General features: G+C 47.1%; 3 protein-coding genes across 3 annotated transcripts; all 3 read right to left on the bottom strand.

Moving 5' to 3' along the window:
* Positions 1–2,721: 2,721 nt before the first annotated feature.
* HOXA9 (homeobox A9) lies at positions 2,722–5,973 on the bottom strand. Its single transcript, XM_068208278.1, has 2 exons — positions 5,085–5,973; positions 2,722–3,961 (listed from the first exon to the last, which is right to left on the bottom strand). The coding sequence occupies exons 1-2, from the start codon at positions 5,629–5,631 to the stop codon at positions 3,723–3,725; spliced, it is 786 nt and encodes a 261-aa protein (XP_068064379.1). The 5' UTR covers positions 5,632–5,973; the 3' UTR covers positions 2,722–3,722.
* A 5,101-nt stretch (positions 5,974–11,074) lies between these two features.
* Positions 11,075–14,877, bottom strand: HOXA10 (homeobox A10). The gene is made up of 2 exons (XM_068208267.1): positions 13,978–14,877; positions 11,075–12,513 (listed from the first exon to the last, which is right to left on the bottom strand). The coding sequence occupies exons 1-2, from the start codon at positions 14,795–14,797 to the stop codon at positions 12,239–12,241; spliced, it is 1,095 nt and encodes a 364-aa protein (XP_068064368.1). The 5' UTR covers positions 14,798–14,877; the 3' UTR covers positions 11,075–12,238.
* An 8,046-nt stretch (positions 14,878–22,923) lies between these two features.
* Positions 22,924–27,137, bottom strand: HOXA11 (homeobox A11). The gene is made up of 2 exons (XM_068208258.1): positions 26,024–27,137; positions 22,924–24,534 (listed from the first exon to the last, which is right to left on the bottom strand). Exons 1-2 carry the CDS (start codon positions 26,685–26,687, stop codon positions 24,302–24,304), a joined length of 897 nt encoding a protein of 298 aa, XP_068064359.1. The 5' UTR covers positions 26,688–27,137; the 3' UTR covers positions 22,924–24,301.
* Positions 27,138–27,480: the final 343 nt, after the last annotated feature.

The following is a 27,480-nucleotide window of genomic DNA, read 5'->3' as shown; positions in this document are numbered from 1 at the left end:
CTGTCTCAACCACGCGGAGCGGACAAGGGCATTGGAAAATCCATCGGCTGGCCCCAGAGGTCCAAGGGTGAAACTCTTTGGGCGCTCTTCTCCCAGGCTGAGCCGGGGAGACCCTCTTACATCCTGCCCGAACCCTTGAATTCCCCCTTTCTCCCAATATTTCATTTCACACCAGCCCTTCGGGAAATCAGGATACCCTGTTTGCAGGCTCAGAGCTCAAGCAAAGAGCAAAGGCTTGGGGCAAGGGAGAAAAAAGAGGACCTAGCAGTTGGGTGCCAGGACTCAATCCCTCTCTATCACATAATAGGAAATGTCTCGGTATTTTGAGAATAATAAATGCACAGTGTGTCCTTGGTGCAGATCAAGCTTTACTTTCGCCACGAGTGCACTGAGCGCGGCCAGGCGGTACACTCCACCCTGACGGCGCCCGGTCGGCGGGATAAGGTGGGAAAAAACTCGGGGATAAGGGGGTAAAAAAGCACCCTCAAATCTATCGGCCTTTGTTAAAACCATCTCAGCGTTTCCGAGCCCGGTTATGCTCCCATAAAGTCGACATTTTAGGAGCTGTCGGGGAGGCGGCCGAGCGCTTGATGGCGGAGGGCGGCCGGGCGCTGTTTCGCGGGCTCACAGCGCCACCTGCCGCCCCTCGGCCGCCACGGCCGCGCCGCCGCCGCCCGGCCCGGCCCGCCGGAGCCCGCGCCTCTGCCCGCCAGCCCGCGGCAAGATAAATGTCCACCTCCCAGCCTGGATTTAAGCACGGGAAGGCCAATAAAAGGTTGTTATTTCCGCTCTCCCGCTTTATCTAAAACAGCCAGACAAAACAAATGAAAAGGCTTTTGTAGAAAATCTTAATTGTGGCTGGACAGTTGTAAACTCATTAAGAGCCGAATTCCAGACAGTTTGCAGACCCGTCATTTATTACACACTCTTAATGCTGATTCTTTGAAGTTGCCTCTGTCTGCAACAACAGAGGGCGTCCCAGCATCCCCAAATACTGGCTCGGGGATCAATTAGGGGTTTTTTTGTGTGTGTGCACGCCAGAACGAGCTCCCTTTTGCTAATTAGAACTCATCAAATCTTACCTCGGATTTATTTCCTTTTTTTTTTTCTTTTTTTTTCTTTTTTTTTTCTTTTTTTTTTTTTTTTTTTTGGTAAGGTGAAGTCGAAAGCTTTTTTTTTATTTCCCGTAGTTCTGCACATCTGTAAACTTCTTGCCGGCTCCCTAAGTTTTGTCTTCAGCCCTGCAGCGTTTTACACCCCATAAACGGTTACAGCAGTCATTTTCTTTTATTGCACTGTAGTATGGCTCTGAATTTTCCTAACAACAACTTCTGCCAAAACCATAAGCGTGTTCCGTCCTATTTTGCTTTCAATACATATACATATATATATGTATATATGTGTAAAGGTACCTTCATAAAACAAGAAGGAATTTATTGTTATTCGCCATATTTGCAAACAAGGGTCAGTGTGGTGTAGAGCGGTGCTGCGATTCATTTTATGGAAGATATCCACTGTAAGCAGTAAGATGTCCGCCCAAAACAAGGGTAAATATCAGCAAGCTCATAGACTTTGCAATTTTCTTTTGTTGCTGAGCTTGGTTTGGCTTGGGGCGGCGGGGGAGGGGTAGGTGCAATGGGGAGGGGATGTATGGAAATCTTCCACTCCAAAGAAACCATCCTTCTCTTTTTAAAAATAAATACAATTTCGTGTTCTCTGCTGTCGACTGTTGCCAGCCTACCGCTTTCCTTTGGCTAAATCAGCGACTAAAAATGACACCATAAATTTTACCATAACTGTCAGTAAAATTTTATCTGATTCTATATCTACCTATAAATACATATATAATCTGAGGCGCTAGTAAAACGCAACGGGTTGTATTTATTTGCCACGGGACATTTAAAAGGGAAAAAATTACAGAAGTGAAGGCAAGGGAAAGAAAAAAGTGGATGACGTTTAAAATAACATATTTTGCATGGGCAATTATCTCTAGCAGGGAATTTGAAACGAACGCTCTGGTAAGGCGAGCCTTCTCACAGGGGTTGTGGAAGCACACTCAGTGCTGGACATTTTCTGGTGGAGGCTAATTAACAATCTCCGTTTCAGTGTCGCTGTCTGAGCAGATTTACATTATTGTCCGCACTAAAGAACGTCGGACATTTTGGTTTGGTCCTAGTTCTCCCGCCTCGGCGGCGAATTTTACTAAAACGGCGTTAGCTCGGCACCGTGCCCCACTGCCATCCAAGGGGCTCCCTCTGCACACTGCTAAGCACCAGCTTACCAAATCACACCCGGAAGGGGGGAAGAAATCCCTGCTCTCAGAGAAGCCGTGGCGTTTAGGACCTGAATCTGTCCATTTGGGATAAAAATAGGACCAAATTTATATCACCTGCGGGCTGTGTTTATAAAAACCGTTGGTTTGCCCTGGCTTGAAAATAATACCACTCCTCGCCTCGCCTCTGCAGCTTCCCTAGCCCTGCCACATCTGCTGCTGAGATCGGTGTGCCGTGGAAGAACCTCTCCTCAATAATCTTAAAACATCACAAAATATAAAAGTATCAATATATTTTATTTGGCAAAAAGTTAAATTTCATTTCAACACAACGATTTGGTCAGTAGGCCATGAGGTAACTGTTTCAAAATAGACAGTGTACGTTCTGCATTAACATAACTTCCCAGATTTTTTTTTTTAAATCGATACAAATTTACAATAACCAAATGTAGGTTTTTATAATGTATAATTTATTATCAATAAAATTAACCTTCATTACAATAACCATCAAATCATTCGATTAAAATTCAAACATAAACCATAGGTAGTTACCTTTTTCACATATACGTATAGCTCCGAAATCTGCTAACTGCTCACTGGTGCAAAAACAATATTTAAGCTAGTCTGTTTATTTACTTTTTTTTTTTAATATATAGATTATATATACAACCGACGACGACAGTACTATATATGTATCAACTGTGCATACTATAGTGACTTGCTTCATATTTTGAGAACCGTAATTCCCAGACATCCCGAACGAACGGTTTTTTCTACCTTTTTTTTTTTTTTTTTTTGCATTGGGATATATATAATATATATATTTTACAATCAAAGGTTAACTGTCTAATTATACAGAAAAGACTTAATACACTACAGAGCTATACTCTATGCAATTTTTATAATAAACAACCTGAGTTCAAATTGAATTCTAGCTTACACCATTACATCCGGTACAGCACCCAAGCACATAAATTGAGTCACAAACATAATTACCACAATAAAACACAGTGTTCAAGTATTAGAGCAGAGATCTCTCTGCCACGCAAAAAGCGAATAAAATTAACTATGTAGACTAAACTATACAGTCCGTAAATAGTTGTGCATTATGAAAAGGTAGTTTTTTCTTTTTTTTTTTCCATAAGTGAAGAAACAGGTAGATTTATACAAGCCAGTTAAACAGCCTTTTCGTGCTAATGCCCCCTTTTTCTTTCCTATTAGAAAATTAAAAGTCTTACTGTACCTCTCCTGGCAATCTGGCCTCTGTGACTATCATTGTACAATCATAATCAGTATTTGCCAAGGGAAAAATGAGGCCTGGACCCAGACGCATTGCATGGCAGGGCTGGAGGGGATGATTTTTTTGTTGTTGTTGTTGTTGTTTTAACTTTTTTCTTTTTTTTTTTTTCTTTTTACTTTACACATTTTCATTTTAACCCACGTGTCGCCATCATTCATCCTTCGCTCGATCTTTGTTGATTTTCTTCATTTTCATCCTCCTGTTCTGAAACCAGATTTTCACTTGTCTCTCTGTTAAATTGAGGAGTCTGGCCACCTCGTATCTACGGTCCCTAGTGAGATACATATTGAACAGAAACTCCTTCTCCAGTTCCAGTGTCTGATGCTTGGTGTAAGGGCACCGCTTTTTCCTGGTGGACCTTGCGTGGAGCCAGTTTGCAGCTGGATTATCTACAACGAAAACAACAGAAGTTCAGGCTGAGAGGGAGGGTGGGAGGTGGAGGGAGGGGGCTGGGAGGGAAATCCACGCAGAAACAGCCCATCAGGTGTCCCGGTATTCGTGTTTAGGACGTGGCTCTCATTTCCCCAGGCAGAGAGGCTCGTGAGGCACAATGGACTCCAAAATACAGACACATGGGGAGGTCACACGCAACCACACGCGGCAAAGCCCCGTTGCCCCCGCCTCCCCTCGCCTTTTTTATTGTTTGGAGAGAATACAATTTTTAAATACTTTTTCCTCCTCTCTCTTCCTCACTCTCTAACTCCCTTTCTCCTTCTTGGCCTGCCCAACCTCAAACTGCCAGCCCGGGGAGTAACCAGCCAGATCAACATGTCATCGAAATTGTTTGTCTTTTTAATCTCTACCTTCTCCTGTGTCATCCCTGGCAAAACCCAGGGAGCTGGCGAGTTAATCTACAGCTGGCATAATTAAACCCTCGCCCTCTTAGGACCCTTATTCGCACGGCGTTAATCGCGATAGTAATCCCGAGGCTCTCTGCCACCAGTCTCGTAGTCCTGGGAGCGTCCAGCCCGGGGTTTTCCACCGAGGAGACGAAAGGGGGAGGGGAGGAACCAAGTCAACGGCGAGGTTTCTGTTCTCAGCCCAGCAATAGCCGCCCTGTCCTGAGAGCCGTCTCAAAAAAGATCTGATTCACATCCAGCGCTTTCTAGGCACCCCTCTCCCCAGCGTCTGCCCACGCCTGGGAGTGCGGCGAGGCAGGAGGATGTGAGCACGTCCTGCTGAGTTTGCTGGGGTGGCAGGAGTGGGTATGGGCGGCTACTGCATTTCTCTCTCTCTTTTGTTTTTCAAATTTTTTTTTTCAATGTTTGCTTTAGTTGCAGTTGTAGTGTGGGTTTTTGTTTTCCTTTCACCCTGGAAAGCCAGAGCCGTCCTAGATCCCGTTCGAACCTGAGAAAGGCAGCGCTGGCTTCTGCAGATGGCAGACCCCGGCCGGCTGGCGCAGCGGCGGCGGCAGCGGCCGGTGCTCGGCCGCGTAATTAGCCCCAGCGCCTCGACACCTCCCCGCGGCCGGCGCAGAGCCCTGAAGTCCATTACCCTTGCCGTCCCACTTACTTGGATCGATCTGCGGTTTCTCTCCGTTTGCCTCGCTTTCTCCATTGCTTTCAGAGAATGCGCCTTCGTGGCTTTGCTTATCCCTATCAACTGGAGGAGAACCACAAGCATAATCAGAGAGAGACAAAGTGTGAGTGTCAAACGTGGTACAGTCAGCCCTCCTGGCCGCCAGCGGTTCAGGTTTAATGCCGTAATGCCTGCTGGTAGGTAACCCGGGGAAAGACAAGGAGCCCGGCACAGGCTCAAGCCACGAACGCATGTACCTGCCGTCGGGCGGTGCCACGGGCGCCTGGTGGTGCGCGTAGGGGTGGTAGACGGCGGGGACGCCGCTGGCGCCGGCGGGGTGCGCGGGGCTCCAGGGGGGGCCGAAGACGGGCGCCTTGGGCTGGAAGCTGCAGGGGGCCAGCTCGGGGTGCTCGGCCAGCGCCGCCGGCCGCGGCGGCGGCCCCAGCGGGGCGGGGGCGTAGCGGGGCGCCACCAGCTCGTCCCCCTCCGGCACCAGGAAGGAGTCCACGTAGTAATTGCTGAGGGTCCCGGGAGCCGACATGGCGGGCGGGCGGGCGGCGGCGGACCCGCCGCGGTTCGGGGCTGCGGGTTTCACGTAACAACTTGGTGCTGGCGGAGAAGTAGAGTCAGTAATAAGTTGAGGGCAGCGCAGGCGCCCATTGGCTGCGCCTGTCACGTGGCGGGGGAGCAGAACAATAAAGTATAAATCAGTCCGCGGGCTATTAATGGGTCAGTGTTTTCCAGCCATAATTTTTATAGCGAGGCCATATGTTTTTATGCAAAGGGATATTTGAGTTATACGGCGGGGTTTGTTTTAATTGCGGCCAACTGAGATTAAAAGATCAGATTCCGTATTACAGCCCCCCTCCCCTCTTTCTCTCTCTCTTCCTCTCTCTCTCCCCTCTCTCTCTTTTTTCTTTCTTTTTATTTTTTTTTTTTCGTTTAAGCGGACTATTTTATATCAAAATTAATCATCCCATCAGTGGGTCGTGTTCTCTGGGAAAAAAAAATCCCGCCACCCTTGTGATCGGAGACCTTCACATAAAATGATACAATAACTGAAGCAATAAAAAGAGCAAAATAGTAGTTGCGGTATACTGTATTTAAATATACATTTATTATATTTCATAAGGAGTTATTGTTTCGGGAGCCACGGGGTTGTTATTAAGTCAGTAACTATGAGCGCGCTCATTTGCATCGCTGTGTTTCACAGCAGTAAAAATTTACGAGTGCTTGGAAAGGTTAAATTATACTATTGTGTTTAGTTTGGGAACCCACTGTAAATAATACCGTTCCGTTCGGCTCAGAGCTGGCAGCGGAAAGTCAAATTCAACGTATCTCCTCTCCGAAACCCCGGCGCAGACACGGCCCTCCCCGCCCGGCCGGAGAAGGACAGGGGCAGGCAGTGGCCCGGTATTTAGCCTGGTCCGCACCAAACTGCACTTCACCACACCACCCCGCCGGGCACGGCGCGGCAGTGACCGAAACACCCTCCTCGTCCTCCCCGCTGCCCCTGCCCTTGGACCGGGGACCCCTTCGCCAGGCCGGGGAGAGGAGCCGGGGCTGGGCGGCGGTGCGGCGGCGGCCGGAGGGGAGCCGCCGTCCTGGCCGGGAGGGAAGGATTGCGGGCAGAGCCGGGCGGCGGTATTTATCACCACAATTAATTCTTCAACTATGCAGGGAAGCAGCGGGGGAAAGGGGAGAAAATGCCCCGTCTCCCCTCTGCCGAAAGGCACCCTGCTTCTCCAGGCGGCTATCAAAGGGGCGTTCGCAGTCGGCCGTCCGGCATTCTGGTGAATCAAATTTATGTGCAAATATAGTTATTTATTTGCTGGCACCTCCTGTGACTGCAGGACACACGCTAGCGGCAACGGAAGCCGAGCGGAGGGTTACAATCCTCAGCAGAAGGAGGGGAGGGTGCGCGGGGGAAAGTAAGAGGCGGCCAGATCCAAGTCCAGTGTTAGGAATTAAAGTAGTGGCTGAGCTCTTGGCAAACATGCCTGCGACTCCCTGGTTTCTCCCTGGCGGACATTCACGCTGTTTATCCCCGTGGCTGGCGAAAGAGCGCGGTCACTAAGATGCAGGGGGCACAAAAAAATCTCCGTGAGAGGCTCAATTTACTCGAAATATCTTATATTGAAAATAGAGCCCAGCAAATGGTAGGGACAACTGAGTAATGATTAAAATCGCGTGTAAATATTGTGCATGCGAAAGTGTGGTTCTAATTAGTTTTACATCCTTATGTGGGCTGTCTCTCTCCCTCGCTCTCTCGCTCTCCTTCTTTCTTTTTCTTTTCATGTCTTCTCAACAGTTTAATCCGAAATCTTACAGAGGTCCTATTTTAACACCGCTCTCTCCCACATTCAAAATTACAAAGGCTCATAATGAAACTATTATCCCCCATTAGAGTTCGAAAATCGTGGAACAGTTGCAAGATCTCAATAAACAAGGGGCCCGTTATTTTCTAACAATTTTAAAAATGCAAATAAAGCTCTCTCGTTTTTTTTTTTTCTCCCATTGTATAGACACTCCACAATAGAAAAAAATAATTGTATTTCTTTCCTGGAAAGACGGAACTCCACGTCATTTGTATTTATTATTAAGAGTCAGCTGTGGTGAAATGTGATTGTAGAACTTCCTTTTTCCATTCAGAAAAAATAATCTTAGCTGCAGGAGTCCTGGATGTTTATATTCGAATTTGGGTTCTCAACTTAAGCAGCGGGTTTTATTTTTTTGGTTCCTCACCAAAACTAATAGCAAATGAATAACAATAACAATAGCGCTTAAAAGAACGTGACTGCATTTTTATTTCCCCTGTAAAATTCCGCATTTGTTCGCTGCCAGCATCCAAGAGGCAGGAGAGGTTGTACAGAAAGTAAGAGGAGAAATACAGCAAATAATTAGATATTTTTCATGCGGTCACGTTGCTAATAATTACACTGGGATGTTCGACTCTCTTATCGCCGTTTTAGATCCATTTTCACCCAAAGTACATTTTTTATACGAGCCACGTAGGCGATTTCTCTTCATCAATTTATTTTGCAAATTACTTAAGGTTTTGGTGACTTACACCTTCGGGGGCAAAAGACCCCAAAGAGGGCAGAAACAGACGTTGACATTGAAATGCTATATGAAACCAGATTTCCCAGGAACGAAGCACTGCTGGAGCAATCTTGTCTGAATAAAAGTACTCCCTGTCCTCCATCCTAACATAACCGAGTAAGCAGAGCTCCCATTCCGCTAGCTCCAACACCCGGCTGCATCAGGAAGGATCCTGTCGGTTTTTAAGCGGGTTTGAGGGGGCATCTGCAGGCGCTGCTTCATTCGCCACATACCACGGAGACGCTGAGCATACGCGGGCGCGGGGCAGGAATTCGCGGGCGTTGGCGATCTCTCCTGAACGGGAAGTTCAGGATCGCCTTTCCCAGGGTTTCCTGCCACTGCAGACCTCTCTCACAGAACCAGTGGTGGTACGAAGCCACGGAGGGGTTTTGGCACAGTGGAGAGAAAAAAATTATTCAGAATTTAGAGGAAGCAGTCCAAAATCAGGATGAGGCGATTTAACTGGGAATCAAAAAGGCAGAGGCAAAAGACGCGATATAGTCACGCACAGACACAGGCACTGTAAATGCACTCCCCGAAATGTACACAGACACTGCAGATAGCCCGTCAGACCTTGTGTGGAGAGGTAAACACAAGCACTTAAATTTGACTGCAATGCAGAGCTCTGCTCCTGCCCCGGCCGGGGACGACTGCTTTTCTGAGTATGGCTGAATTCCGCTATCCAAACTCATCTGAGCTCCTGCAGCCCAGCCTGAAGTTTTGAAAAAGTTTTTCTATTTTACTATTGTTAATTTTTAAGGCAAACATAATCACGACCGCTAAAAATAAATAGAAATAAATGAGCAACGATTGAGTTTTCTGTCCTTTTCCCCGCCCTCCTTTCCTCCGCGAAGGGTGCCCCGCTCCGCGGCCGCGGCGGCGCTGGCTGCTGGCGGAGGGCCCGGCGGGAGCCCGCCCATTGCCCGCGGTCGCGCTGCGAACACAAAAGGCGGCGGTGGCGGCGACGGCAGCGGGCCCGGAGAGGTCGCTGTTGCCCGTTCCGCCGCCGCGGAGAGCCCGCACTGCAATCGTGATCGTAACCGAGGCCTTGCGGGCCGCGGGGCAGCCGGCGCCCCCGGGCAGCCCCGGGGTAGCGGGCCCGACGGCGGAGGCACGGAGCCGGCGGAGCCGTGCGCCAGGCTGCGGCAGCACCAGCCACCCCTCCACAGGGGCCGAGAGCCGCCGGCGGGGCCGGGCACTCCCGCCGCTGCCGGTGGGTCCACCCGGCCGCGGGTGCTGCGCTCCGGGCCCTTGTTTTTGATGACGCCTGGAGTGGGGCAGGCAGATTTGATCTCTCCCCACCCCCTCCTCCAGGCATGCTTTCAGGTATCTCGGTTTTTAATAAATCCAGACTGAGAAATTAAACAGCTCCCCACCTCCCCCCCGGCCCCCCGAGCTCGACCCACGCCGAGCGGAATGCAAAAACGCACCTGACCTTGAATGCAGCCAACGAGTTATATTAAAAACCCGCAAGCAGGCAGGGACTCGCTTAGGAGCTAGCTAACCTTGAAGAACTTGTCAAGCTTCCCCCCTCGGCTGCCGTGTTTATCTGAGGAATCAAAGGAGGCTCCGCTGCAGATGGGAAACAATGGCATTGGGACTTGACGCCTACAGTTCGCTTCAGCGCTAAGATTTCTTCGAGTAGAAAGGACCCTCGCACCAAGCATACCTGATGATGATATCAACTGAAGTAATTAAGGCAGTTTCGTGCTGTAGAGAGAAAGGTGGAGCCCCAACAACATGAAACTACCTAAACCACAGAGCAGTTCTCAGGCGCTAATTATTACTTTCCCCATTGCCGTGGTCCTTAACGCAAGGCTCCCGCTACAAAAATAAAACCAGAAACGTGACTAAAACATCCCTCTCGCCCTCCCGCCCACCCCGCCGGCGCCCCTCCGCGCGCCCCGGCCAGCCTCGGGTGGGTTAATGAAAACAAGAGTAAAATATAATAACAACCACCCACACACACGCGCGGGCAGCTTTCGCCTTTCCATGCAGATGTAATCGGGGAAAAAAGGGCCGTGCACGACAATGTTACATCACGAAAAGCTAACGGCTCCCAAGAAGCCCGGGTTCAAAGTCTGTGCCCCCCTCCTCCCGGCACACATATACCCTTGCAAGGAAGCATTAGCTGTCTCTTTTCTTCCAGCCTTCGTTTTGCGTTCCCTTTGTGCAAGACCCTGTTAGCTAAACATGCAGCAAGGAAAAGAGGATGCAAAAAAAAAAAAAAAAAAAAAAAAAAAAAAGCAGCAGCCTGTGTGAAATAAGCTCTTCCACATGCAGCCAGGTAGGGAATAGCCTTGTCTGGAGGGGCCCGCTGGCAGGGAGGCGAGGCTGGGGTCCCCCTCCCTCCCCATGATCTCACCTTTACGATTTCTTCTCAGCCCTGAGATAAAGCTAGAATTTTGTCATCGTCCTCTGGAGTTAAAGATCTCCGCACACTTGTAGGTGTTCGATTAACAAAAAAGGAAAAAAAAAAAAGAAAAAAAAAAAGAGAAGAAATATATCGTTTCCCTACCCTCAAGAAATAGTAATTTGCTTCCTCAGTCTATGCAGTTCCTCAGTCAACTGAAACCACTCGTTCAAGACAGCAACAATCCAGATATACTAGCAAGTCATAAAACTGAACAAAAGCCGACAAACCTTAGAGCACCATCGCTATATGGCCCAGACAAATTACGACCGTCTAGGTAATATTTAAATAGATTCCTAAAGTAATTGCAGGGGGTTTAGGCAACTATTCCTGTTGTAAAAGTTCTCGAAGACATAAAGTAGAACCTGAGGATAAACAGTCACAAAAAGAGGTAAAATTAAAAGGATTCATTCCACGGTTTTTTTATTCTTCTATGAGAACATAAACATCGTCTTTTTCACGCACAGCAGCATTACAATATTAATTTATTCCGATTTAAGGTAAGAACTAAATATAGCTAGAACTAACATTTATAATAACGATAGAATGCATTTGCTTAAAACAGTATCGGCATTTTAATAATAATAGACATTTATCCATATCTGTATTTATAGCTTTCCCCCTTCTTTCTCTCTCTTTTTTTTTTTTTTTAATCTTTTTAAGTTTTTTCACCTATATGTTTGACACTTTAATGAATGTAACTTCACAGTATAAAGGCAGACGAACATATTCTCCTTCGCAATCTCAGACTCTGGCTCAGAAAGTCCATCTGATGTTCAGGATATATACTTTCAGTGAAATTAGTGAGGAAAAAAGTGACTATTTTCTTTGCAAGGGGGAATTTCTGTGTGCTTGTCATGCGTTACCAATGGTAACGTTATATATAGACACAAAAGAAAATCACCAAATTCACATATTTAAGCAAAACTACATTAAGTAAATATCTACAACCAGCGAGAGAAATTCAGAGGTAAGTGTAATAATTTAGTCCATGAGTAAAACGAAATCTTTTATACCTTTAAAGAGAAGATATTTCATTTTCCTGGCCAAATTTTAAGCTGCAATATTGGCTTTTAAGGTAAAGTGTAAAAAAAAGGAATATCACTCCTAACACCCGTTCCCGTGAAACCCTTTTAAAGGATGCCTGCATTTCATTATTCTAAGTCCCGCTTTTCGAAGGAAAAAAGGGGGAGGGGGAGAAAAGGCAAACAGAGAAGGGGAAAGCTCCCAATATATAGAAATATGGCAACGCTTAAATTCTTCATTGTGCAGTACGTACAGTCCAAGTTACAGCACTTATATTTTAAAATAATGCACCTTTAGCCAGGATTGTTTACTTTTCAGAGAGAGAGATAGGGAGAAACATATCTGTAGCTCTTGAAATGGTATTTTTGTGTTTCAAAGCTTAGAGGAATAAATTGGCCCCGGGAAAGGCTGAAGGAAGAGGGGAGGTTCACACACGGCATTTTGTGCTTTAGCGTGACTTTAGTCCGCCCACCCCCCAAAGTATCTCTTAAGAGGTTAAGGACATATTGAGAGCGCCTAAAATCGTTAATCCATACAGGTGCGGATGAATACAGCCTAGGAAAATGATACTGGCTCTTTAAACCATAAAGATGTGTTTATAGGTTCATCAAGAGAAATTAAAGTTGGCTGTGAGCTCCCGAATCCTATTCTCTCTGTTCATTTTCTTCAGTTTCATTCTGCGGTTCTGAAACCAGATTTTAACTTGTCTGTCTGTGAGGTGGACTGTGCGGCTGATCTCTAGGCGACGCTCACGAGTCAGGTACATATTGAATAGAAACTCCTTTTCCAGCTCGAGAGTTTGATGCTTGGTATAGGGGCATCGTTTCTTTCTGCCACTTTTTGCCGTGAGCCAGTTTGCTGCATTTTCTCCTTTTGAATTGCCTAGTTTTGAGAAAGTAAAAAATGGACGTTACCATCGGGTAGGAGGCAAAGAGCTGTGGGGGAGAGGGTGGAAGGAGCGTCTGTGCGTGTGTCTGTGTCTGTGTGTGCGATGGGCTCACTCCGCCAGCTGCGGAGAATTGGAATGTGGGGTGTCCTTAAGGGAACCGAGGGCTTCAAAACGGTTTCCCAAAGGTTTTGGATATGTCCGGGTAAGAACTGCCACTGCTCAAAAACCTCCGGACAGCTTCTGGTGGGGCAGCGTGCCCCAGACTGTAGTACATCTCAGACCCTCCGAAACAAGCTCCTACCCTCTCCCTGTCGGCCATTCCGAGCCCTCTGGTACTGGGGGCAACTGGTGAAGGGCCTGCAGTCTTATTTCCTTCCCCCCAGGCACCTGCTTCCGAAAAGACAAAGCCTCTGGATCCGGACTTTGTAAGTGTGCTACGGAGGTGGAAAACAAGGTGAGCTGGGGAGCCGGAGCCTCCCTGCCTTCAGCCCCTGCCTTTCCGGAGAGCTTCGCCATGGCCTTCTCATTTCCAACCATTTCGGGGACGAAAAAAATAGAGTAATAACAATAATAAAAACGTTTTGAGGTGATTTCTATCAGTAGAACTGACTGGGAAAGAGGTAACACCAATCCCTTGATGGCTGAGTGGTTAGTGGTTTGGGGTTGGCTCTCTAACAGTTTTTCGCTGACCCTTCTTTTTTTTTTTTTTTTCTTTTCTTTAAATGCTACTTTCCAACGGGTCTCCTGAAAGGAATAAAAGGGCGTCCGAAAGACGGACAGAGAGAAGAAGCTCCTGCAAAGTCTGCCGTCCGGGGAAGGGGAGTTATTTTTTGCCATGGGGACACAAAAGGGAAATAAATAAGGAAATGTATAAATAACAGCTCTGTTATCTAGTGTAGATGCTGAAGGATATTCGCCGTGCATTCATCAGTCTAATTTGATAGCAGCTCATAGATGGCACATTTCAGCGCGGTTGTTATTCCGAAAAGCATTCTGGATCGTAAAATATAACTTACCGCGTTAATAGGTTTATTTATTGGCACTGCCTATTGCTTATTTTGGATGCTTTACAAACATCTCTGTTATCTGGTAGGCACCTTCACATCACGGGGGAGAGATTGATCTTGTTTTTCTATATGTTTTAGCAGCATGCAGGCTAAAGTTGCCCATAGCGGAGGCTCTGAGGGTTTTAAACTATAGGATGGACATTAATTTTTACGGCAACCCCATGCCCGAATATTACAAAGTTCAGAAGGTCAGTCTGAGCAGCGCTTCTTGGCAGCCCCGCGGGGCAGCTGGGATCCTCCTTTCGCATTTCAATGCCACTATGACTCTCAACGACTATTTTTTTCTTTCTTTCTTTCCTTCTTTCTTTCTTTCCTTCTTTCTCTATTTCTTTCTTTTTTCCCCTTTCTCTTTAATCATCACTACCACCATCACCATCATAATTCGCTTACCTACAGGCTCTTTCTCTGGAGAAGCTTTGCTGCTTTCTGACGGAGCTGGAGAGAGCTCCTCTGCGGTGGAAGATGAAGCCTGAGTCTCGTCCTCCCTCTGGGAGACGCACGCCAAGGGGCTTGGGGAGCGTTCCTCATCCTCCTTCCTCCCCGGGTCCGGGACGGGAGGCAAAGATGGAGGCGTCTGGAAGCGGCCGGGGGGCTGCGGAGCGAAAGGGGCAGCCCCGGCTGGCCCCGCGCCGTAGTTCTTGGAAGTGCCATAAGCCTGGGAGAGGCGGAAGTAGCCCGGGACGGGGACCCCGCCGCCGCTGCTGGCTGGGCTGACCTCGGCACTCAGCCGGGGGAAGGGAGCGAGGTCTGTGGCGGCCGAGCCCTTGGGGCATTTCTCTGAGTCATAGAGGCAGTAGGAGCTCTCCTCCTTAATGCTTGTAGCGAAGGAGCACGAGGTGGCCTGCTGGCTCTCCGGCTCTTCCATGCGACAGGACCGGGGAGGATCTAGCCACACTTCCATCCCTGACACGTAGGAGTGCGAGCTGGGGACCATGCTTTGAGAAGTACCTTCATTGCGTTTGCCCAGAACGGGGAAAAGTCCGCAGCTTTGCAGCCCGTAGGACAGATCGGACGCCTGTGGCAGGTAGATACCACTGTTGGGATAGTAGCCGCCTCCGCCTCCGCCTCCGCCTCCTGCTCCTGCCGCTTCCCCTCTGCCCGAGCTGATCAGGGAGTCTACCAAAAAAGAGTTTGCAGCCGGGCTCTCGGAGCATGACATTGTTGTGGAATAATTTGGCGAAGGGAGCAGATAGCCCTTTCTGGCTGACATTTCTTGTGCAAAACATGCTGAATATGATGAGAGATACCCCCGCACCACGGCAGGCGCCCGCAGCCAATGGAAGCCCGGGCCTCCCCAGCAACCCCTCCCCGTCTGGTTTCGTATGCACAGAGCTGCTCTCAGGTCGACCTCTGAATTTGGAAGATAGATGTATATTAATGTGTAATATGGATTTCCATACACACAGGCGCGCGCACTTCCACCATATGGGCGACTGCCTGCACCCAGGCAGGAGCCGTGCTCCCGGGAAGGGGAAGGGGAAGGGGAAGGGGAAGGGGAAGGGGAAGGGGAAAGAGAGGGCTGTGCTGGTACTGGCTCCAAGTTTTGCTCCCCTCTTATCACACACACTGCTATAAAATAGCCCGGCGGTCCTGATGTTTATTATACCTAGCCTGAAGCCGTGTCCAGATGAAGCTTTTACTATCGCTCCTCTCTCCCCGTGGTTGGGCTTTCCAGCAGCAATGCCTGCTCACCTCCCTGCACAGTCTATGTGTCACACGAAATTAATAAAGCCACGGCTTGCCCTGTGTTTTATGCTCAGCCTCTGCTCATTTTATTTGATTGTCTCGTTTTTTTAAGAAATAAAAGACGTGTTATTGTTTATCACGGATCATTGGAAACCATAAAGGGGCCTGGTGCCTCTCGCGTTAAACTACCGAGGAAGGGGGCTGCTTGCAGCCTAACATCACCGCCACGACGCCAGGCTGGGCTTAATTTTCCTGGAGATAAAATGCTCGCCGCTGCGCTGAGGAATCTCTTAGGGAGCAATGCCACTCTGGGAGGATTGATTGTGCGGTTGCAGCTTCTAATGCTTTAGTTAACGCTGGATTCTTCCCGAGGTCTGATTACCATTTAAAATATAAAGCCAGACATATGTCACAGAAAGAATCCAGACGCGAGCAGTTCAAATGGATCCTCGCAGGATGCTGCGCACCGTGTTTATTGATGTGTTTATATTTGGACGCTCATTTTTATATCTCCCCTCCCTCCTGCTCCATTTGGGTCTTTTCACTTTTCGCCTCTTCAAAAGCATCCTCTCCGTTAAACAACATACTAAATAATAGAAAAAAGAGTAGCTAGATAAATACCGAGATACTAGACAGCCCAGTCCAGTCAATATGTAATTGTGGCAGAGGTAGCAGACAGATAGCAGACAGACAGGGACGCAGGCGGAGAGACAGATAGATTTCGTAATGAAATGCTTAATGATGACTTGCTTTCACTTCCATCATCTCCCGCTTATGCCATTTTAAAGTCGCCTCACTGCCTGGCCCGCGGAACTAAGGGCACTTTAGTTCAAGGGGAGCCTGAGGCTGCCCAGTTCTCGCTGCTCATCCCTGAGGAGCATCACTCGCTCCTCTCTCCCGCACTCAGCCTGGAGAAACAGCCGTCGGCCGGTTTCCGCTTCCAGCAGGTCGGGCGGGTGAGAGCAGCCGCCGAGCGGGCGTCACCGCCACCCGGGACGAGAGCCGCTGCCGGGCACCCGGCTGCCGTGTCCGGGAGGGCACTGGCGGCCGTGATGGGGCCGCTGCCTGCGGAGAGGGGTGGTGCCGGAGCAGGCGCGGCGCCCCGAATTCCCCGGCCCTTACCCTCGGCCTTCGAAACCCCAAGGGAGCATTTCTTCTCCCTCGCCCCACGGATCTGTCAAGCCCCACGCGGTCTTGCCCCGTAATATTTGCCTGCCACGGGGAAAAGCTTTTTTTCCACAGCGTGACATTTCCCTGGAGGAATCCCTCCTTGCGGCAGGAGGGCAGTGTCCCTTCCCGCGGGGCCCTCCCCAGCGTCCCTCCGCGCCTCCGGGAAGCACCAGGGCAGGCAGAGGATGCTACAACTTTGAAACACCCATAAAATCTCTGTGGAAAGGTGCCTGATTTTTCCAGCGTGGTGGGACAAGCATCACAGCGCAATTTCCTTCTGACCGGCCCGTGGGATGCGGTGACAGGGGTAGATCTCCCCGCCTATAGAAACCCTTCGAGGTTTTTTTCCTTACCGCATTTCCTCCTGTAACATTGTTTGTGATTTCCCAACCCGACTAACTTCGGATGTGTTAATGTGCGATGGACGAACCCTTATCAGATTCCTATGAGGGCCATATCATTGCTAACAAAATTAATACCACATAAGGAACTGGTTTATTGGCTGGTATACAGGAAGGCTATTATCAATAGGCTTAGCTTCATAAATACAGATCTAAATAAAAAGAAACGTGAGCCCCAGCGCCGCCTTCCAAATACATTTCTCTACACAAGTCAGGTATAAAAATTACTCTGGGGAAGTCCGCTCTTGCGGTATGTTTATTTTGCATTTGCCAAATTAAATAGAAACGGATTGCAAATCTAAAAGCCATACGGAACCAGGGAGAAACGCTTGAAATCCTTCCAGAGCTGTTTTTAAAATAAGCAGCTCCCTTTTAAAATTTGGATTAAAGTGAAGGAAAATACTATAAAAAAAGTATGCCGCAATCCTCGTCAGCAGGAATGACTGGAAGTGCATAGATGAGACGCGAGTTAGCTTCTCGTCCCTCTGCGATCTTATGCAGGGGAATCAGACAAAAGGCACAGAGGCCGGTGAGAATTTTCGAAGGTGTTCTTCAGCCTCCTCGTTTAGGTTTTGCAGCAGTGGGTTACCCCACCCCCGTGTCAGTTCCCGCGGGAGCTGCCGTGGGGTGTTATGTTGACCGCAGTAAACGGTGCCTGTTTGATGGTCAAGGCACCGACTCCGTCTAGATCATGAACTCAGCTCGGCGTTGCATTATCTCCGCTTTCTTTAATCGCTAACAAGGCCAAGGCAAATAGTAACCAGCGTCATCAAACCCAGTGAAGTAAAACTAATAATGTTCACTTGATTCGTAACTATAAAAGATAATGGTCAATTCTGACTAAACTGAGCTAATTTGGCATGCGCTAAGTGCAGCTACTGCATTACTAGCGCTTAACAATGTGTCCCTTGGAAGTTAACCCCTATTTAAAAGAAATTTTAAAGAATATTGTGGACGCCAGGGGACGAGAATTACTTTCTTTTTAATTCTACTTCTGTAAGTAAAGCTATCTGAGGGTCTATAAAACCGAGCAAATAAAATTCTGATAAATATCAAAGCCAGCGAGAAGGTGTTTTCGTGGAGAATCTAAATTCATGGTGTACATAGACAATACTATCAAAATAAACTTTTATTGATCTAAGAAAAATATAATAGATGCATTAATAGCGTCGTTAAGTCATTTTATTGGTTGAACTAAAATTAAAAACAAAACGGGAATAAATAAAAACCGACAGCTCAGCCTAAGCAAACTCTGACTGGAAATCTCAAAACGCATCGTGTTAAACCGTGATTTATCTTTTTATTATTGGCCCGTATAACCCAAAAGATCAGCACTGTTAATCCAGAGACGCATTTTGCGAGCTAATTAAAATATGCTTTTATTTGTAGACACGGGCAAGCTGCAATTTGTGAAACGTAAACGGCCTTGCAGTCTGTGCGGGAGTGCATGCGCCGCCTATCTGAGAATACAGCCGTGGACTACATTTTATACAGCTCCAAAAATTAATGCGATCAGACTATAGTCATTTAATATTGGAACTGTCAGCTCCCTGGAACGTGTGTGTGTGCCAGATTCCTCTTTTTTCTTATTTTCTTTTTTCCTTTTTTTTTTTTTTTCTGGATTTGCTCCAAAGAAGGCGGATTTCAGACAGCAGGTTTAGGAACAGCGTCTGTGCCAAGTTAGGTGACAAATGACGTCCCCACTAATTTTATCTTTACTAGAAATTCTTTCACGCTGGTGGTGGTGCTGGGGAGGTTGGCTTGTTTTGGCGGATTATCTTGTTAAAAATTAGGCTGTGATTTAATTCTATTCCAGCCATCCGGAGGCTTGCTCGCCTAACTATGTTTTATATTATACGTGTATCATTTTACTTATTTGGATTAGGAACATACTTTGCAAGTAATTCTGACGAGTTTCAAATGCTAGTGCGGCAGGACAAAATACACCCAAACCAATTAATTAGGGCTTTATTTCCTTGCCATTTTCCGGCACTGACGACAACAACGGGGCTTTCTATTGTCCAGAGAGCCCCAAACACTATGCAGAAGCAACAACGGTATCGGGTTATATATGTGTGGGGAAAATATTGCATGCCCAAGTCTGTCTTTTAAGTGTACCCCTTCTATTGCGAGAGGTGCGTTGTACAGCTCTATTAAGCATTTAAAACTGTAGTCTTTCTCCCTTTTTGTAGCTGTCTTGCCTTTAAAGAAGGTCTGAATGCATATAAATTTTTTTTTTCTTTTTTGGTTGTGGTATAGCTTGGCTGTCAGACACACACTTTGGCCAGAAGTTTCGATTTCTGAGTATTTAATGAAAAGATTGTGACCAAAAAAAAAAAAAAAAAGAAAATAGACAACAAAACACAAACCCAATGAGCTTATGAAAAAGCCTCCCAGGGGTTTGGATGTGGTATGTGAGCTGAAGTTGAGTACACGATTAATTAAACACAGTGTAGACACTGAGCTGGCTTCCCCTCTTTCCTCCAAAACATGCAAACCCAAATAATGTGAAATAATAAACAGTTATTGTAAGAAACAAGCTTGTTTTTTTAAAATATTATCCTATGACCGCGGCCGTCAGTAAACAATTCGTAACCAGAGGGCGCTTTAACTGCTGCTGGGGTCCCTTTGATTTATTCAGCCAAGTATTGAATGGGACAGGGAAACAACAAGGGGAAAAATAAATATTTGATCAAATATGCGGAGTTTAACTTGACTGGTGTAAAATGAAATGTTGCAAAGGGACCCTCAAATCTCCCTGCTTCTCACGTGGCTTCTTGCATCCTGACATTGTTGAGGGGAAGTCAAAAGGGATCAACATCCCCGAGCTTTTAATGAAGCATCTGATGAAATCGATAGGTTCCAATAATCATCTGAAACTGCTCTCTGTCGACTAAGCATGTGCTTTTAACTACACTTGCAACAGTTCCCTGGAAGCACAATTTTAAAACTACTGCAGGCAACAGGCATTATATACATAGAAGAGAAAGGGTAAAATAATATTTTTCATTTTTTTGGACAGATATTTTAAACTCTGCCCTAAGAAACACGTGTAATAAAATATGTAGCCAAACCAGTATCTTCTCCATTCAATACCACCTTCCCGCCCACCCTTCTCAAATGGAGACATAAGAAAAACATGTGAAAATTTTATGGGCATGAAAAGTAACCTGGAGTTAGGGGTACTCGCAGAGAGGATAGAGTTTCAAAGCTACAATCCAGAGCAGCCCTGAGCACATGAGAATGAGTGACTATTGTTTGTTTACAGCACATGTGCTGATTAAGAAAGAAAGAAAGAAAGAAAGAAAGAAAAAATAAAAAAATAAAAAAAGAAAAAAAGAAAAAAAGAAAAAAAAAAAGAAAATCTAATTCTGGTCTTGCACGAACATTGACATAATATGCAATCACATGAAGAGTTTTTAGCATAAGTATGTCAAAAGTTGTTTACCACAATCTGTGTCCAGCTGCAAGGAAGCAGACTACCCTTTAAAGTCACCAAACGACCCTAACTAAACTATAGTTCAAGACTAATAAGCTCGTCAGAATTGTCTGTCATTTGCAGACTGTGTTGCCATACATCTATTTGATTGAAGACACCTACTGTTCCACACATAAATGTCAAGTTTCATAATATTTCCAATGCTACACTTATTTTTTCTCTCTCTCTTTTTTTTTTTTTTTTTTTTTTTTTTTAATAAGTGGAAAAAAGCTACAAGTTACCCTGAAAAAAATATTTCCAGATAACGTGGCTTTTCCACGCGGCTGGCCAAAACAAAGAGAAAATAAAAGGTCAACTGCAACTTAGAAAGTCCCTTCTATATTATTTCACATCCTAATCACCAACCTTTTTCATCCCTTCCCCTCCCTACAGTTATTTTCCGCGGTGCTCAGCGGTCAGGGCAAGGGCCACCCCACATCGCAGGGTACCATTCCGGTCACCGCACACTCCTCGCCGTTCTCCATGCTGGATAGATGCATAAAACACTTACCTTCGCGCATTTCCTAACCCAAAGCCCAGAGGCTTTAACTCCACCGAGAAGCCCCAGCGTCTCCCCCCTCCCCCGGCATCCCGAGCGGCTTTTTGTACAGCGGAGCCCGGTAAGTGCAATAATTACCCGTGTGGCTCCAGGGATGCAAAGTGAACAAAGGCCAAGATTTTTTTTTTTTTTTTTTTTTTTTTTTTTTTCCTTTGGAGGGCTGCTCCCCTTGCCCCGGGCGGCTTTGACATTGATCTGAAGATCGCCATCTTGTGGCAAAGCAGCCCCTAAACCGCGGCCGACGTCCGTCCGTCCGCCCGCCCGCCCGCCCGCCTGCCGGGGCCCCGCGGCAGGACGGCGGGCGGGCGGGGGGACGGACAGACGGCGGCGGAGAGCAACGGTCGCTCACCTCCCGGTGTAAAAACCTCTGGGCGAACCTCCGCTGCCTTTCTAGTGATGCATTTGGTACAGGCGAATGGACAAGTCACGGACAGTTTTTATGGCTGCAATGTCACAGCAACACAGAGGATGCAATTTTATTGGGCTAGGAAATCCAAACCCCGACCACAGAAACTCCATGTTTTTACTGTTTTTGGGATTGGCACTGAATACCAGTTAATTTTTAACCAGGAAAGGAAGCTTGCAGGCTTAACTTTCATTGCCATTCAGCTCTCCATCCGTCCCTCTATCCCTCTCTCACCGTCTGTCCATCCATCTGTCTGTCTCCTTTTAACTGGCAGTTCCCCTTGCATACTAGACAAACAAACAAACAAAGTCCCCTCTTTTCCCCCTCACTTTTCAACATTCCCTTTAAGTAAATGTTGTCTGGCTGGGTGGCGGTGGTCAACAAAGGCCCAAAGTCAGTAAGTCCTTCACCTCAAGGTTATGGGTGATGTCCAAGTAATACAGAAGTTCAAAGCCAGTAAACAATGCAAAACCAGAATCCACTTTCTTCTGATTAGGATTAGGGTCAACATTAAAGATTCAAATACTCTCCTCAAAACACATCCCTATCTCAGCTATTATTTGCTGTTTGGGGTTTTCTCCCCCCTACCCTCCCCAACTTTCTCTCTCTAGACCTCCTCCCCCCGCTACCCGCCTCAGTCCACCCCCTCCCTGCCTTGGAGATCAAGGACAATTTCAAACAGTCCATTTCCACCACACTGCCATGCGGATTCTTTTCCCCGAAGACAACAATTTTCTTAGGGCTCTCAAATTCTGACCACATCCATCAGCTGGCTTGAAACTTCCCTTTGGTGCCAGCTTATAAAATATGTCCCAAATGCTACTGACAAACATTTCTCCTGGACACATGTGGCAGCGAGCAAACAGCAATGGCACATCCAACCCTCAAGCATAGGACCTTGCCCTGCCGGTGCTGGCAGGAGAAGGAGAAGGCCTAACATGTATCGAGCTATGAACACACCTAATTTTCCTTTTCCTGTGACCTGCTGAAAGTATGCTCAAACAAGCCTAGGTTCACTTTTAACTCCAGAGTAGATTTAAGATTTAACAATGAAGTTCACAAAAGAAGAGTAATTCGCCCCAAATGACCAAAGAAGATCATGAGGAATTTCAGGTCCCAGAGTTACATCAGATAAAAGAACATGCAGTAACATAACACCATCGTAGAAATATAAAGTTTCCATTTTTTTTTATTTTCCTTGTGCGCTGTTCCACTGTATACATGCAACCAAATACTTGCGCATATTAAAAGAAAACTCTATATACATATAGATGATACATATTGAAAACAGTGACATCATATAAAGATATTGCATGTTGTGAAGTGTGACAAAGAAATTACATCCATTTGGCAAAATTTATTAATCAAAAACATTCTTATCACCATTTTGTTGCACATGTAAAGAAATCCCACACCCTTTAGCCCCAAAGGAACAATAAAAAAAACAAAAAAAAAAAAAAAAAACACCAACCAAAAAAAAAACCAACCATGGGGAAAAAAAAGGGCATTCGAACAAAATAGGTCACGGGTTCTTTTTTTTTATTATTTACAAGTCTTGTAAAACACCATTCCTGTATGAAATATACATTCAGATATTCTCGACAGCAAATTACCTCAACGATAGAACACGGTATCCTTTGTAAACTGATATAGAATTTTAAATATTTTCCTTTTTTTCTCTTTTTTTTTTTTTTTTTGCTTTTTAAATTGCATTTTTTCACGCTTTGGTTCCTGCAGGGAAATATATATATTTATAGATATTTAAAATAAGTTCAAACAACTCTCCATTCTTTGCATACGTCGACTGGGCGACAAAGTAGAGCTCATGACATTTAAAGTAGACAACAACAAAATTACCATATTTACATTGTTTGGCTTCTGTTTAAACTCCTCACTAGTCACCTTTAAACGAACATGCAACAGAGTTATTTTAATCATCCAATGTTAGTGCATTGCACAACTCCAAGTTTCAATTAAGTGTTGTGTGGTATTTGCTAAACTGTCGTTCTCCACAGGTATTTCCTGAAGAAAGTTTGTGAGCCAGAAGCCAGAAGGTTAGTTTCCTTTAAGGAGTTGTTTCTTTTTAAATGCTGAAATTCACACTTTTTTGCCGATTTCTTTTTAGTATTTGTATATGATTTGTCTCCAAAAAGATGGCAACGCATAGTCTGTTGTCATAAATAAAACAAGAGATAATTAAATTTTTCTAGTTTTATTTTAAGTGATTGTTTCTTTACGACATATGGCGAATTTATAACTGATTTTTAAAAGTAAATATTTTTTTCATTTCTGTCTTTTTCCCCTCGCCCCCATCCCTCCCCGCACCCCCAAAGGAAACACTACTATAACCATCACTACATCCATATTACAACTACTCGCGGTTGGCCCCAGGAAGGTGTGGACATGACATCCCCCCCTTTCTTTACTTCTGTGTGTGTGCCTGTGTGTGTGTGTGTGTGTGTGTGTGTGTGTGTGTGTGTGTCCGTCCTTCAATTCTTATTTCAAACCCATGAGCTGCCTCTAACTCAGATATTTTCCTAAGGAAGAACAAAAGATTGTTTCTCAGAGTTTATATTCTGCAGTGGTCGTGCTTGGGTGAGCCCGACCTGGCAATCTACCGACAGCTGTTCCACAGCAGCACAGGGGCAAGAAAGGGCCGAGGATGGGCGAGTCCGGGGATGGAGAAGGACCGTCCCCACCCGTGCCTGCCGAAAGCGGTGGTAGGGTGAGCCGCAGTGCCTGGAAAGGTAAGAGGTATGGATTTTGCACTCAGGTGACGTGCACGTTTAGAAATGGATCCCATGTGTGTCAAAATCAAATCGATTCCAGTTGATATGTAAATATACATATAAAAAATCATCATGGCAGTTCCAGAGTAGGTTTACATGTGTGTAAAACCTTAGATTCTTCTAGTCCCGTCAGATACACACCTCCTTCCTCCACGTAACCCCGTGGCTTGACCTTGTCAAGGGCGAAATCTGAATTTAATCTCGTCCTGAAAAACGCTATGAGTTTTAAAGTAGTGGATTAGCTGAGTAATATTGTAATCGGTCCCTGTTAATTTTTTTTTCTTTCATTCTTCTGTTCTGAAACCATATTTTGACTTGACGGTCGGTCAGATTGAGCATTCGGGAGAGCTGGAGGCGTTTCTCTTTGTTTATGTAGACACTGAAGAAGAACTCCCTTTCTAACTCTCTAATCTGGTATTTGGTGTATGGGCATCTCTTTTTGCGCGTACGTTGTCCACCTGTGGAGCGAAAAAAGGCAGAAACATTTGAGACCCGGCTGTTGCCGGCGGCGGGGGCTGAGAAGGGACGGGGGTACTCTCAGGGAAAGCACGTTAACACGGAAAAGACGCGTTTTGCCCGCTCCGGGGTCGGAGTTGGTGGGTCCGGGGCTTGGCGCCAGCCCTCCGCCTTGGCGGGTGCGTGCAGCCGGGCCCGGGACCCGCCGGCACACCCCGGCTCCCGCAGCGCCGCGGCCCCAGGCAGCGTGTAGGGCGAAACCCCCGCCGAGCCGGGGGGATCCGGCCTCGCTTCCTCCGCGGGGAGGGCAGCTGGAGGAAAGAGTGGTGGCGGGGGGTTCTTGCGGATTTCACGAGCCGGAGGAAAGCCTTTGTAGGCTGCTCCGCCGGGCGCCACCACGCACGCGGAGCTGCCCAGGGAGCAGCCATCACCTGGCTGCCTGCAGCGGGCAGCGCTGCAGCGGGCGGGGGGGCCCGCGCCCAACCCTCCCCGAGCCCGTACCCGCTTGGATCTCGCCCTCGTTCCCTGGCCTAATCCCGTCTTTACGTCCCGAGCAGAGGAAAAACCCCTGAGCCCAAGGCTGAGGCGTCTCCTTCTCCCCCTAGCCGGCTATTTTCAAGCACGTTCTCCACCCCATCGAGATATTCTCCTCTCGATTAGCCATTACGGTTTTAAAGTTCATTAAGCAGAATATAAAAGGTTTCAAGGTTCAGGAGCTCTTTACATTAAACGTAGCTGCTATCCCTTTAAAAACTTCCTTTTCTGGTACAGTTCATTGTCGAGGTATTTTTTCCCCCGGCCGTATACTAGCTTTGCCTTTTAAAAAGCCCACATAAAAAAATCAGACTTTGACAGATTGAATAACAATTGTAAGTAACAAACTGTTGGACAGAAGGCAACACGTAATTGCCACAGTGCCTTAGTAAAATGGCTTCCTTTAGACAAAAAGGCCAGCTTTAGGTTAATTTGCTTCTTTTAATATATTGCTACAGTTCAGGCGGCTACTTTATCTGTTAAACGCTATTCTAGCGCAATCGTTAAAACGGCTAAGGCTTTGAATTCAGCTCCTAACTAGACTTCTGGTGCAACACATGGCTTTTATAAAATCACTGGATTACATTGATATCAAAGGAGTCAGGATCTCCTTTTTTTGCCGAATTTACAGGCACAGAACTAACGTTATTATATTTTCAAGAGCTGACCACGAAAGTGTTTATTTATTTTTTTTTTTAAGCAGAAAAAAATTTTAAAAAGGAGAAGAAAAAGGAAAAAAAAATTTAGGCATCCATTGCCCGGTGGGTATTTCACGGCCAATTTCAGCACTAAACACGTGATCTCGCCTTTTATAACAAAGTTTTGTTGGGGGAAATCTAAAGGCCCTTCATAAACCTTATATGCTTATAAAACAGCATATAAAAATTTAACAGCGGCGGTGCGCTAGATTTCAAGCTGCCTTTCCTAAAAGCGCTCCGGCGCTGCCTTTATACGTACTGGAACTGCCGGATTTCTCCTCATTGTTGCCGGAAGATGACTCGGGGCTGCTGCTGCTCTCCGGCCGCCTCCTCCTCTCCTTCTCCGCCGCCGTCGCCGCCGCCCTGCCGCAGCCGCCCTCCGAACTTGAAGTTGCCGCCGCCGCCGCCCCGGCGGCCGCGGGCGCCTTCTCGCCACTCTTGTCTACCGGGTAGTCCGCCGAGGCCAGGTTTTCCGCCGTGCCATAAGCCGTCTCGAAAAATTGGTCGAAAGCCTGGGGCAGGACCCCGTTCCTGCCCACCGTGCTATAGAAATTGGAGGAGACGTTGGTGCTGGGGTGGTAGACGTTAGCTGTGTTTTTGCCGAACATCTCGCCCATGCTAGCAGTGTTGGTGGCAGGCAGGCAGTCTCTGTGCATGATCTCCTCTGCGGAGTAGCAGTGGGGCAGATTGTTCCTGGGGTGCCATTTACTGGAGGGATCAATGGCATATTCCCTGAAGGTAACTTCTCTCACAGGTTGGACCTGGGGTAGGTTGGAGGAGTAGGAGTATGTCATAGGGCGAGAAGACGGGGTTTGGGGCAAAAAAGAAGGGAGGCTGGAAAAATCAGGACCCGAGACGTAGTAAGTACAACTTGGCAAATACATGTTAGAGGAACAAGGAACACGCTCATCAAAATCCATCATTAGGGCTACCTCGGCTTCTCCGCATTAGCTGAGCTTAACATGATTCTCTAACGCAGCTGCCCCTTTGAAGCGGATCCGTGAAGTAAGAGATGGGGAGACGTAGGCTGACGTGGAGAGCTCTCCCGGCGGCGGCAGGGAGGTGCGGTCACGTGGCCCGACGTTGACATTGACGAGCGGCGGGCCCGGGCCCCGCTCCCTTTGTGGCCGTCGCGGGGGAAAGCAACAGCTCGTCGCCAGCGCCCAGGGGCGAGCCGAGCGCAGGTTGGCCGGGGGGGAGCCCAGGGGGACACACAGCCGCCCTGCCACTGCCCCAGACTTAGCCGCCCGGTCCCTGGCACCCTCTGGCTCTGGAGCAGAGAGGCTTATCAATTCCCCCCGGGGTTAGGTGAGACCTTTCTGTTTGTTTGTGGGCTTGCTGGGGCGTTCGGCGGCTCGCCGGCAGGCTCCGAGAAGGAGGGCACCGTAGAGATGCACGCACGCTTTCTTGTGGAAAGCTGATTCCGAGGAGGAGGAAAGCGCTCCTGAAGAAACGTCTTTTTTTTTTTTTTTTTTTTTTTTTTTTTTTTTTTTTTTTTTGGTGTGGGGGGGAATCGGTTTGAGCTTTCCCTCCTCCCCCCTAAAAAAAGAAAAAAGCCCTCAAAAGCCCTCACTCTTCAGGGTTTTTCTGGAAACCTTACTAAGAAGAATGTGCCAGGGTCAAGTCTTTACTGATTTTCATGGTGAATAGATTACATGCTTGCATTCATGTTCACTTCCGAAGCGCTTAGTGTCTTCCTTCCCTTACTTACATATT

The sequence above is a fragment of the Anomalospiza imberbis genome, chromosome 1 (genome assembly GCF_031753505.1).
Source record: "Anomalospiza imberbis isolate Cuckoo-Finch-1a 21T00152 chromosome 1, ASM3175350v1, whole genome shotgun sequence".
Classification (NCBI taxonomy): Eukaryota; Metazoa; Chordata; class Aves; order Passeriformes; family Viduidae; genus Anomalospiza; species Anomalospiza imberbis.
This window is presented reverse-complemented; position numbering and strand designations above follow the sequence as displayed.

What these genes read in the sequence shown, in the direction of transcription:
- HOXA10 (XM_068208267.1), bottom strand. Translation starts at nt 14,797, where the DNA reads ATGTCAGCCAGAAAGGGCTATCTGCTCCCTTCGCCAAATTATTCCACA. An exon ending in TCCAGAGAAAGAGCCTGTAG is followed by an intron (nt 12,514 to 13,977) that starts GTAAGCGAATTA and finishes TCTCAAAACTAG; the next exon opens with GCAATTCAAAAGGAGAAAAT.
- HOXA9 (XM_068208278.1), bottom strand. Translation starts at nt 5,631, where the DNA reads ATGTCGGCTCCCGGGACCCTCAGCAATTACTACGTGGACTCCTTCCTG. An exon ending in GAAACCGCAGATCGATCCAA is followed by an intron (nt 3,962 to 5,084) that starts GTAAGTGGGACG and finishes TTTTCGTTGTAG; the next exon opens with ATAATCCAGCTGCAAACTGG.
- HOXA11 (XM_068208258.1), bottom strand. Translation starts at nt 26,687, where the DNA reads ATGATGGATTTTGATGAGCGTGTTCCTTGTTCCTCTAACATGTATTTG. An exon ending in GGAGAAATCCGGCAGTTCCA is followed by an intron (nt 24,535 to 26,023) that starts GTACGTATAAAG and finishes TTCGCTCCACAG; the next exon opens with GTGGACAACGTACGCGCAAA.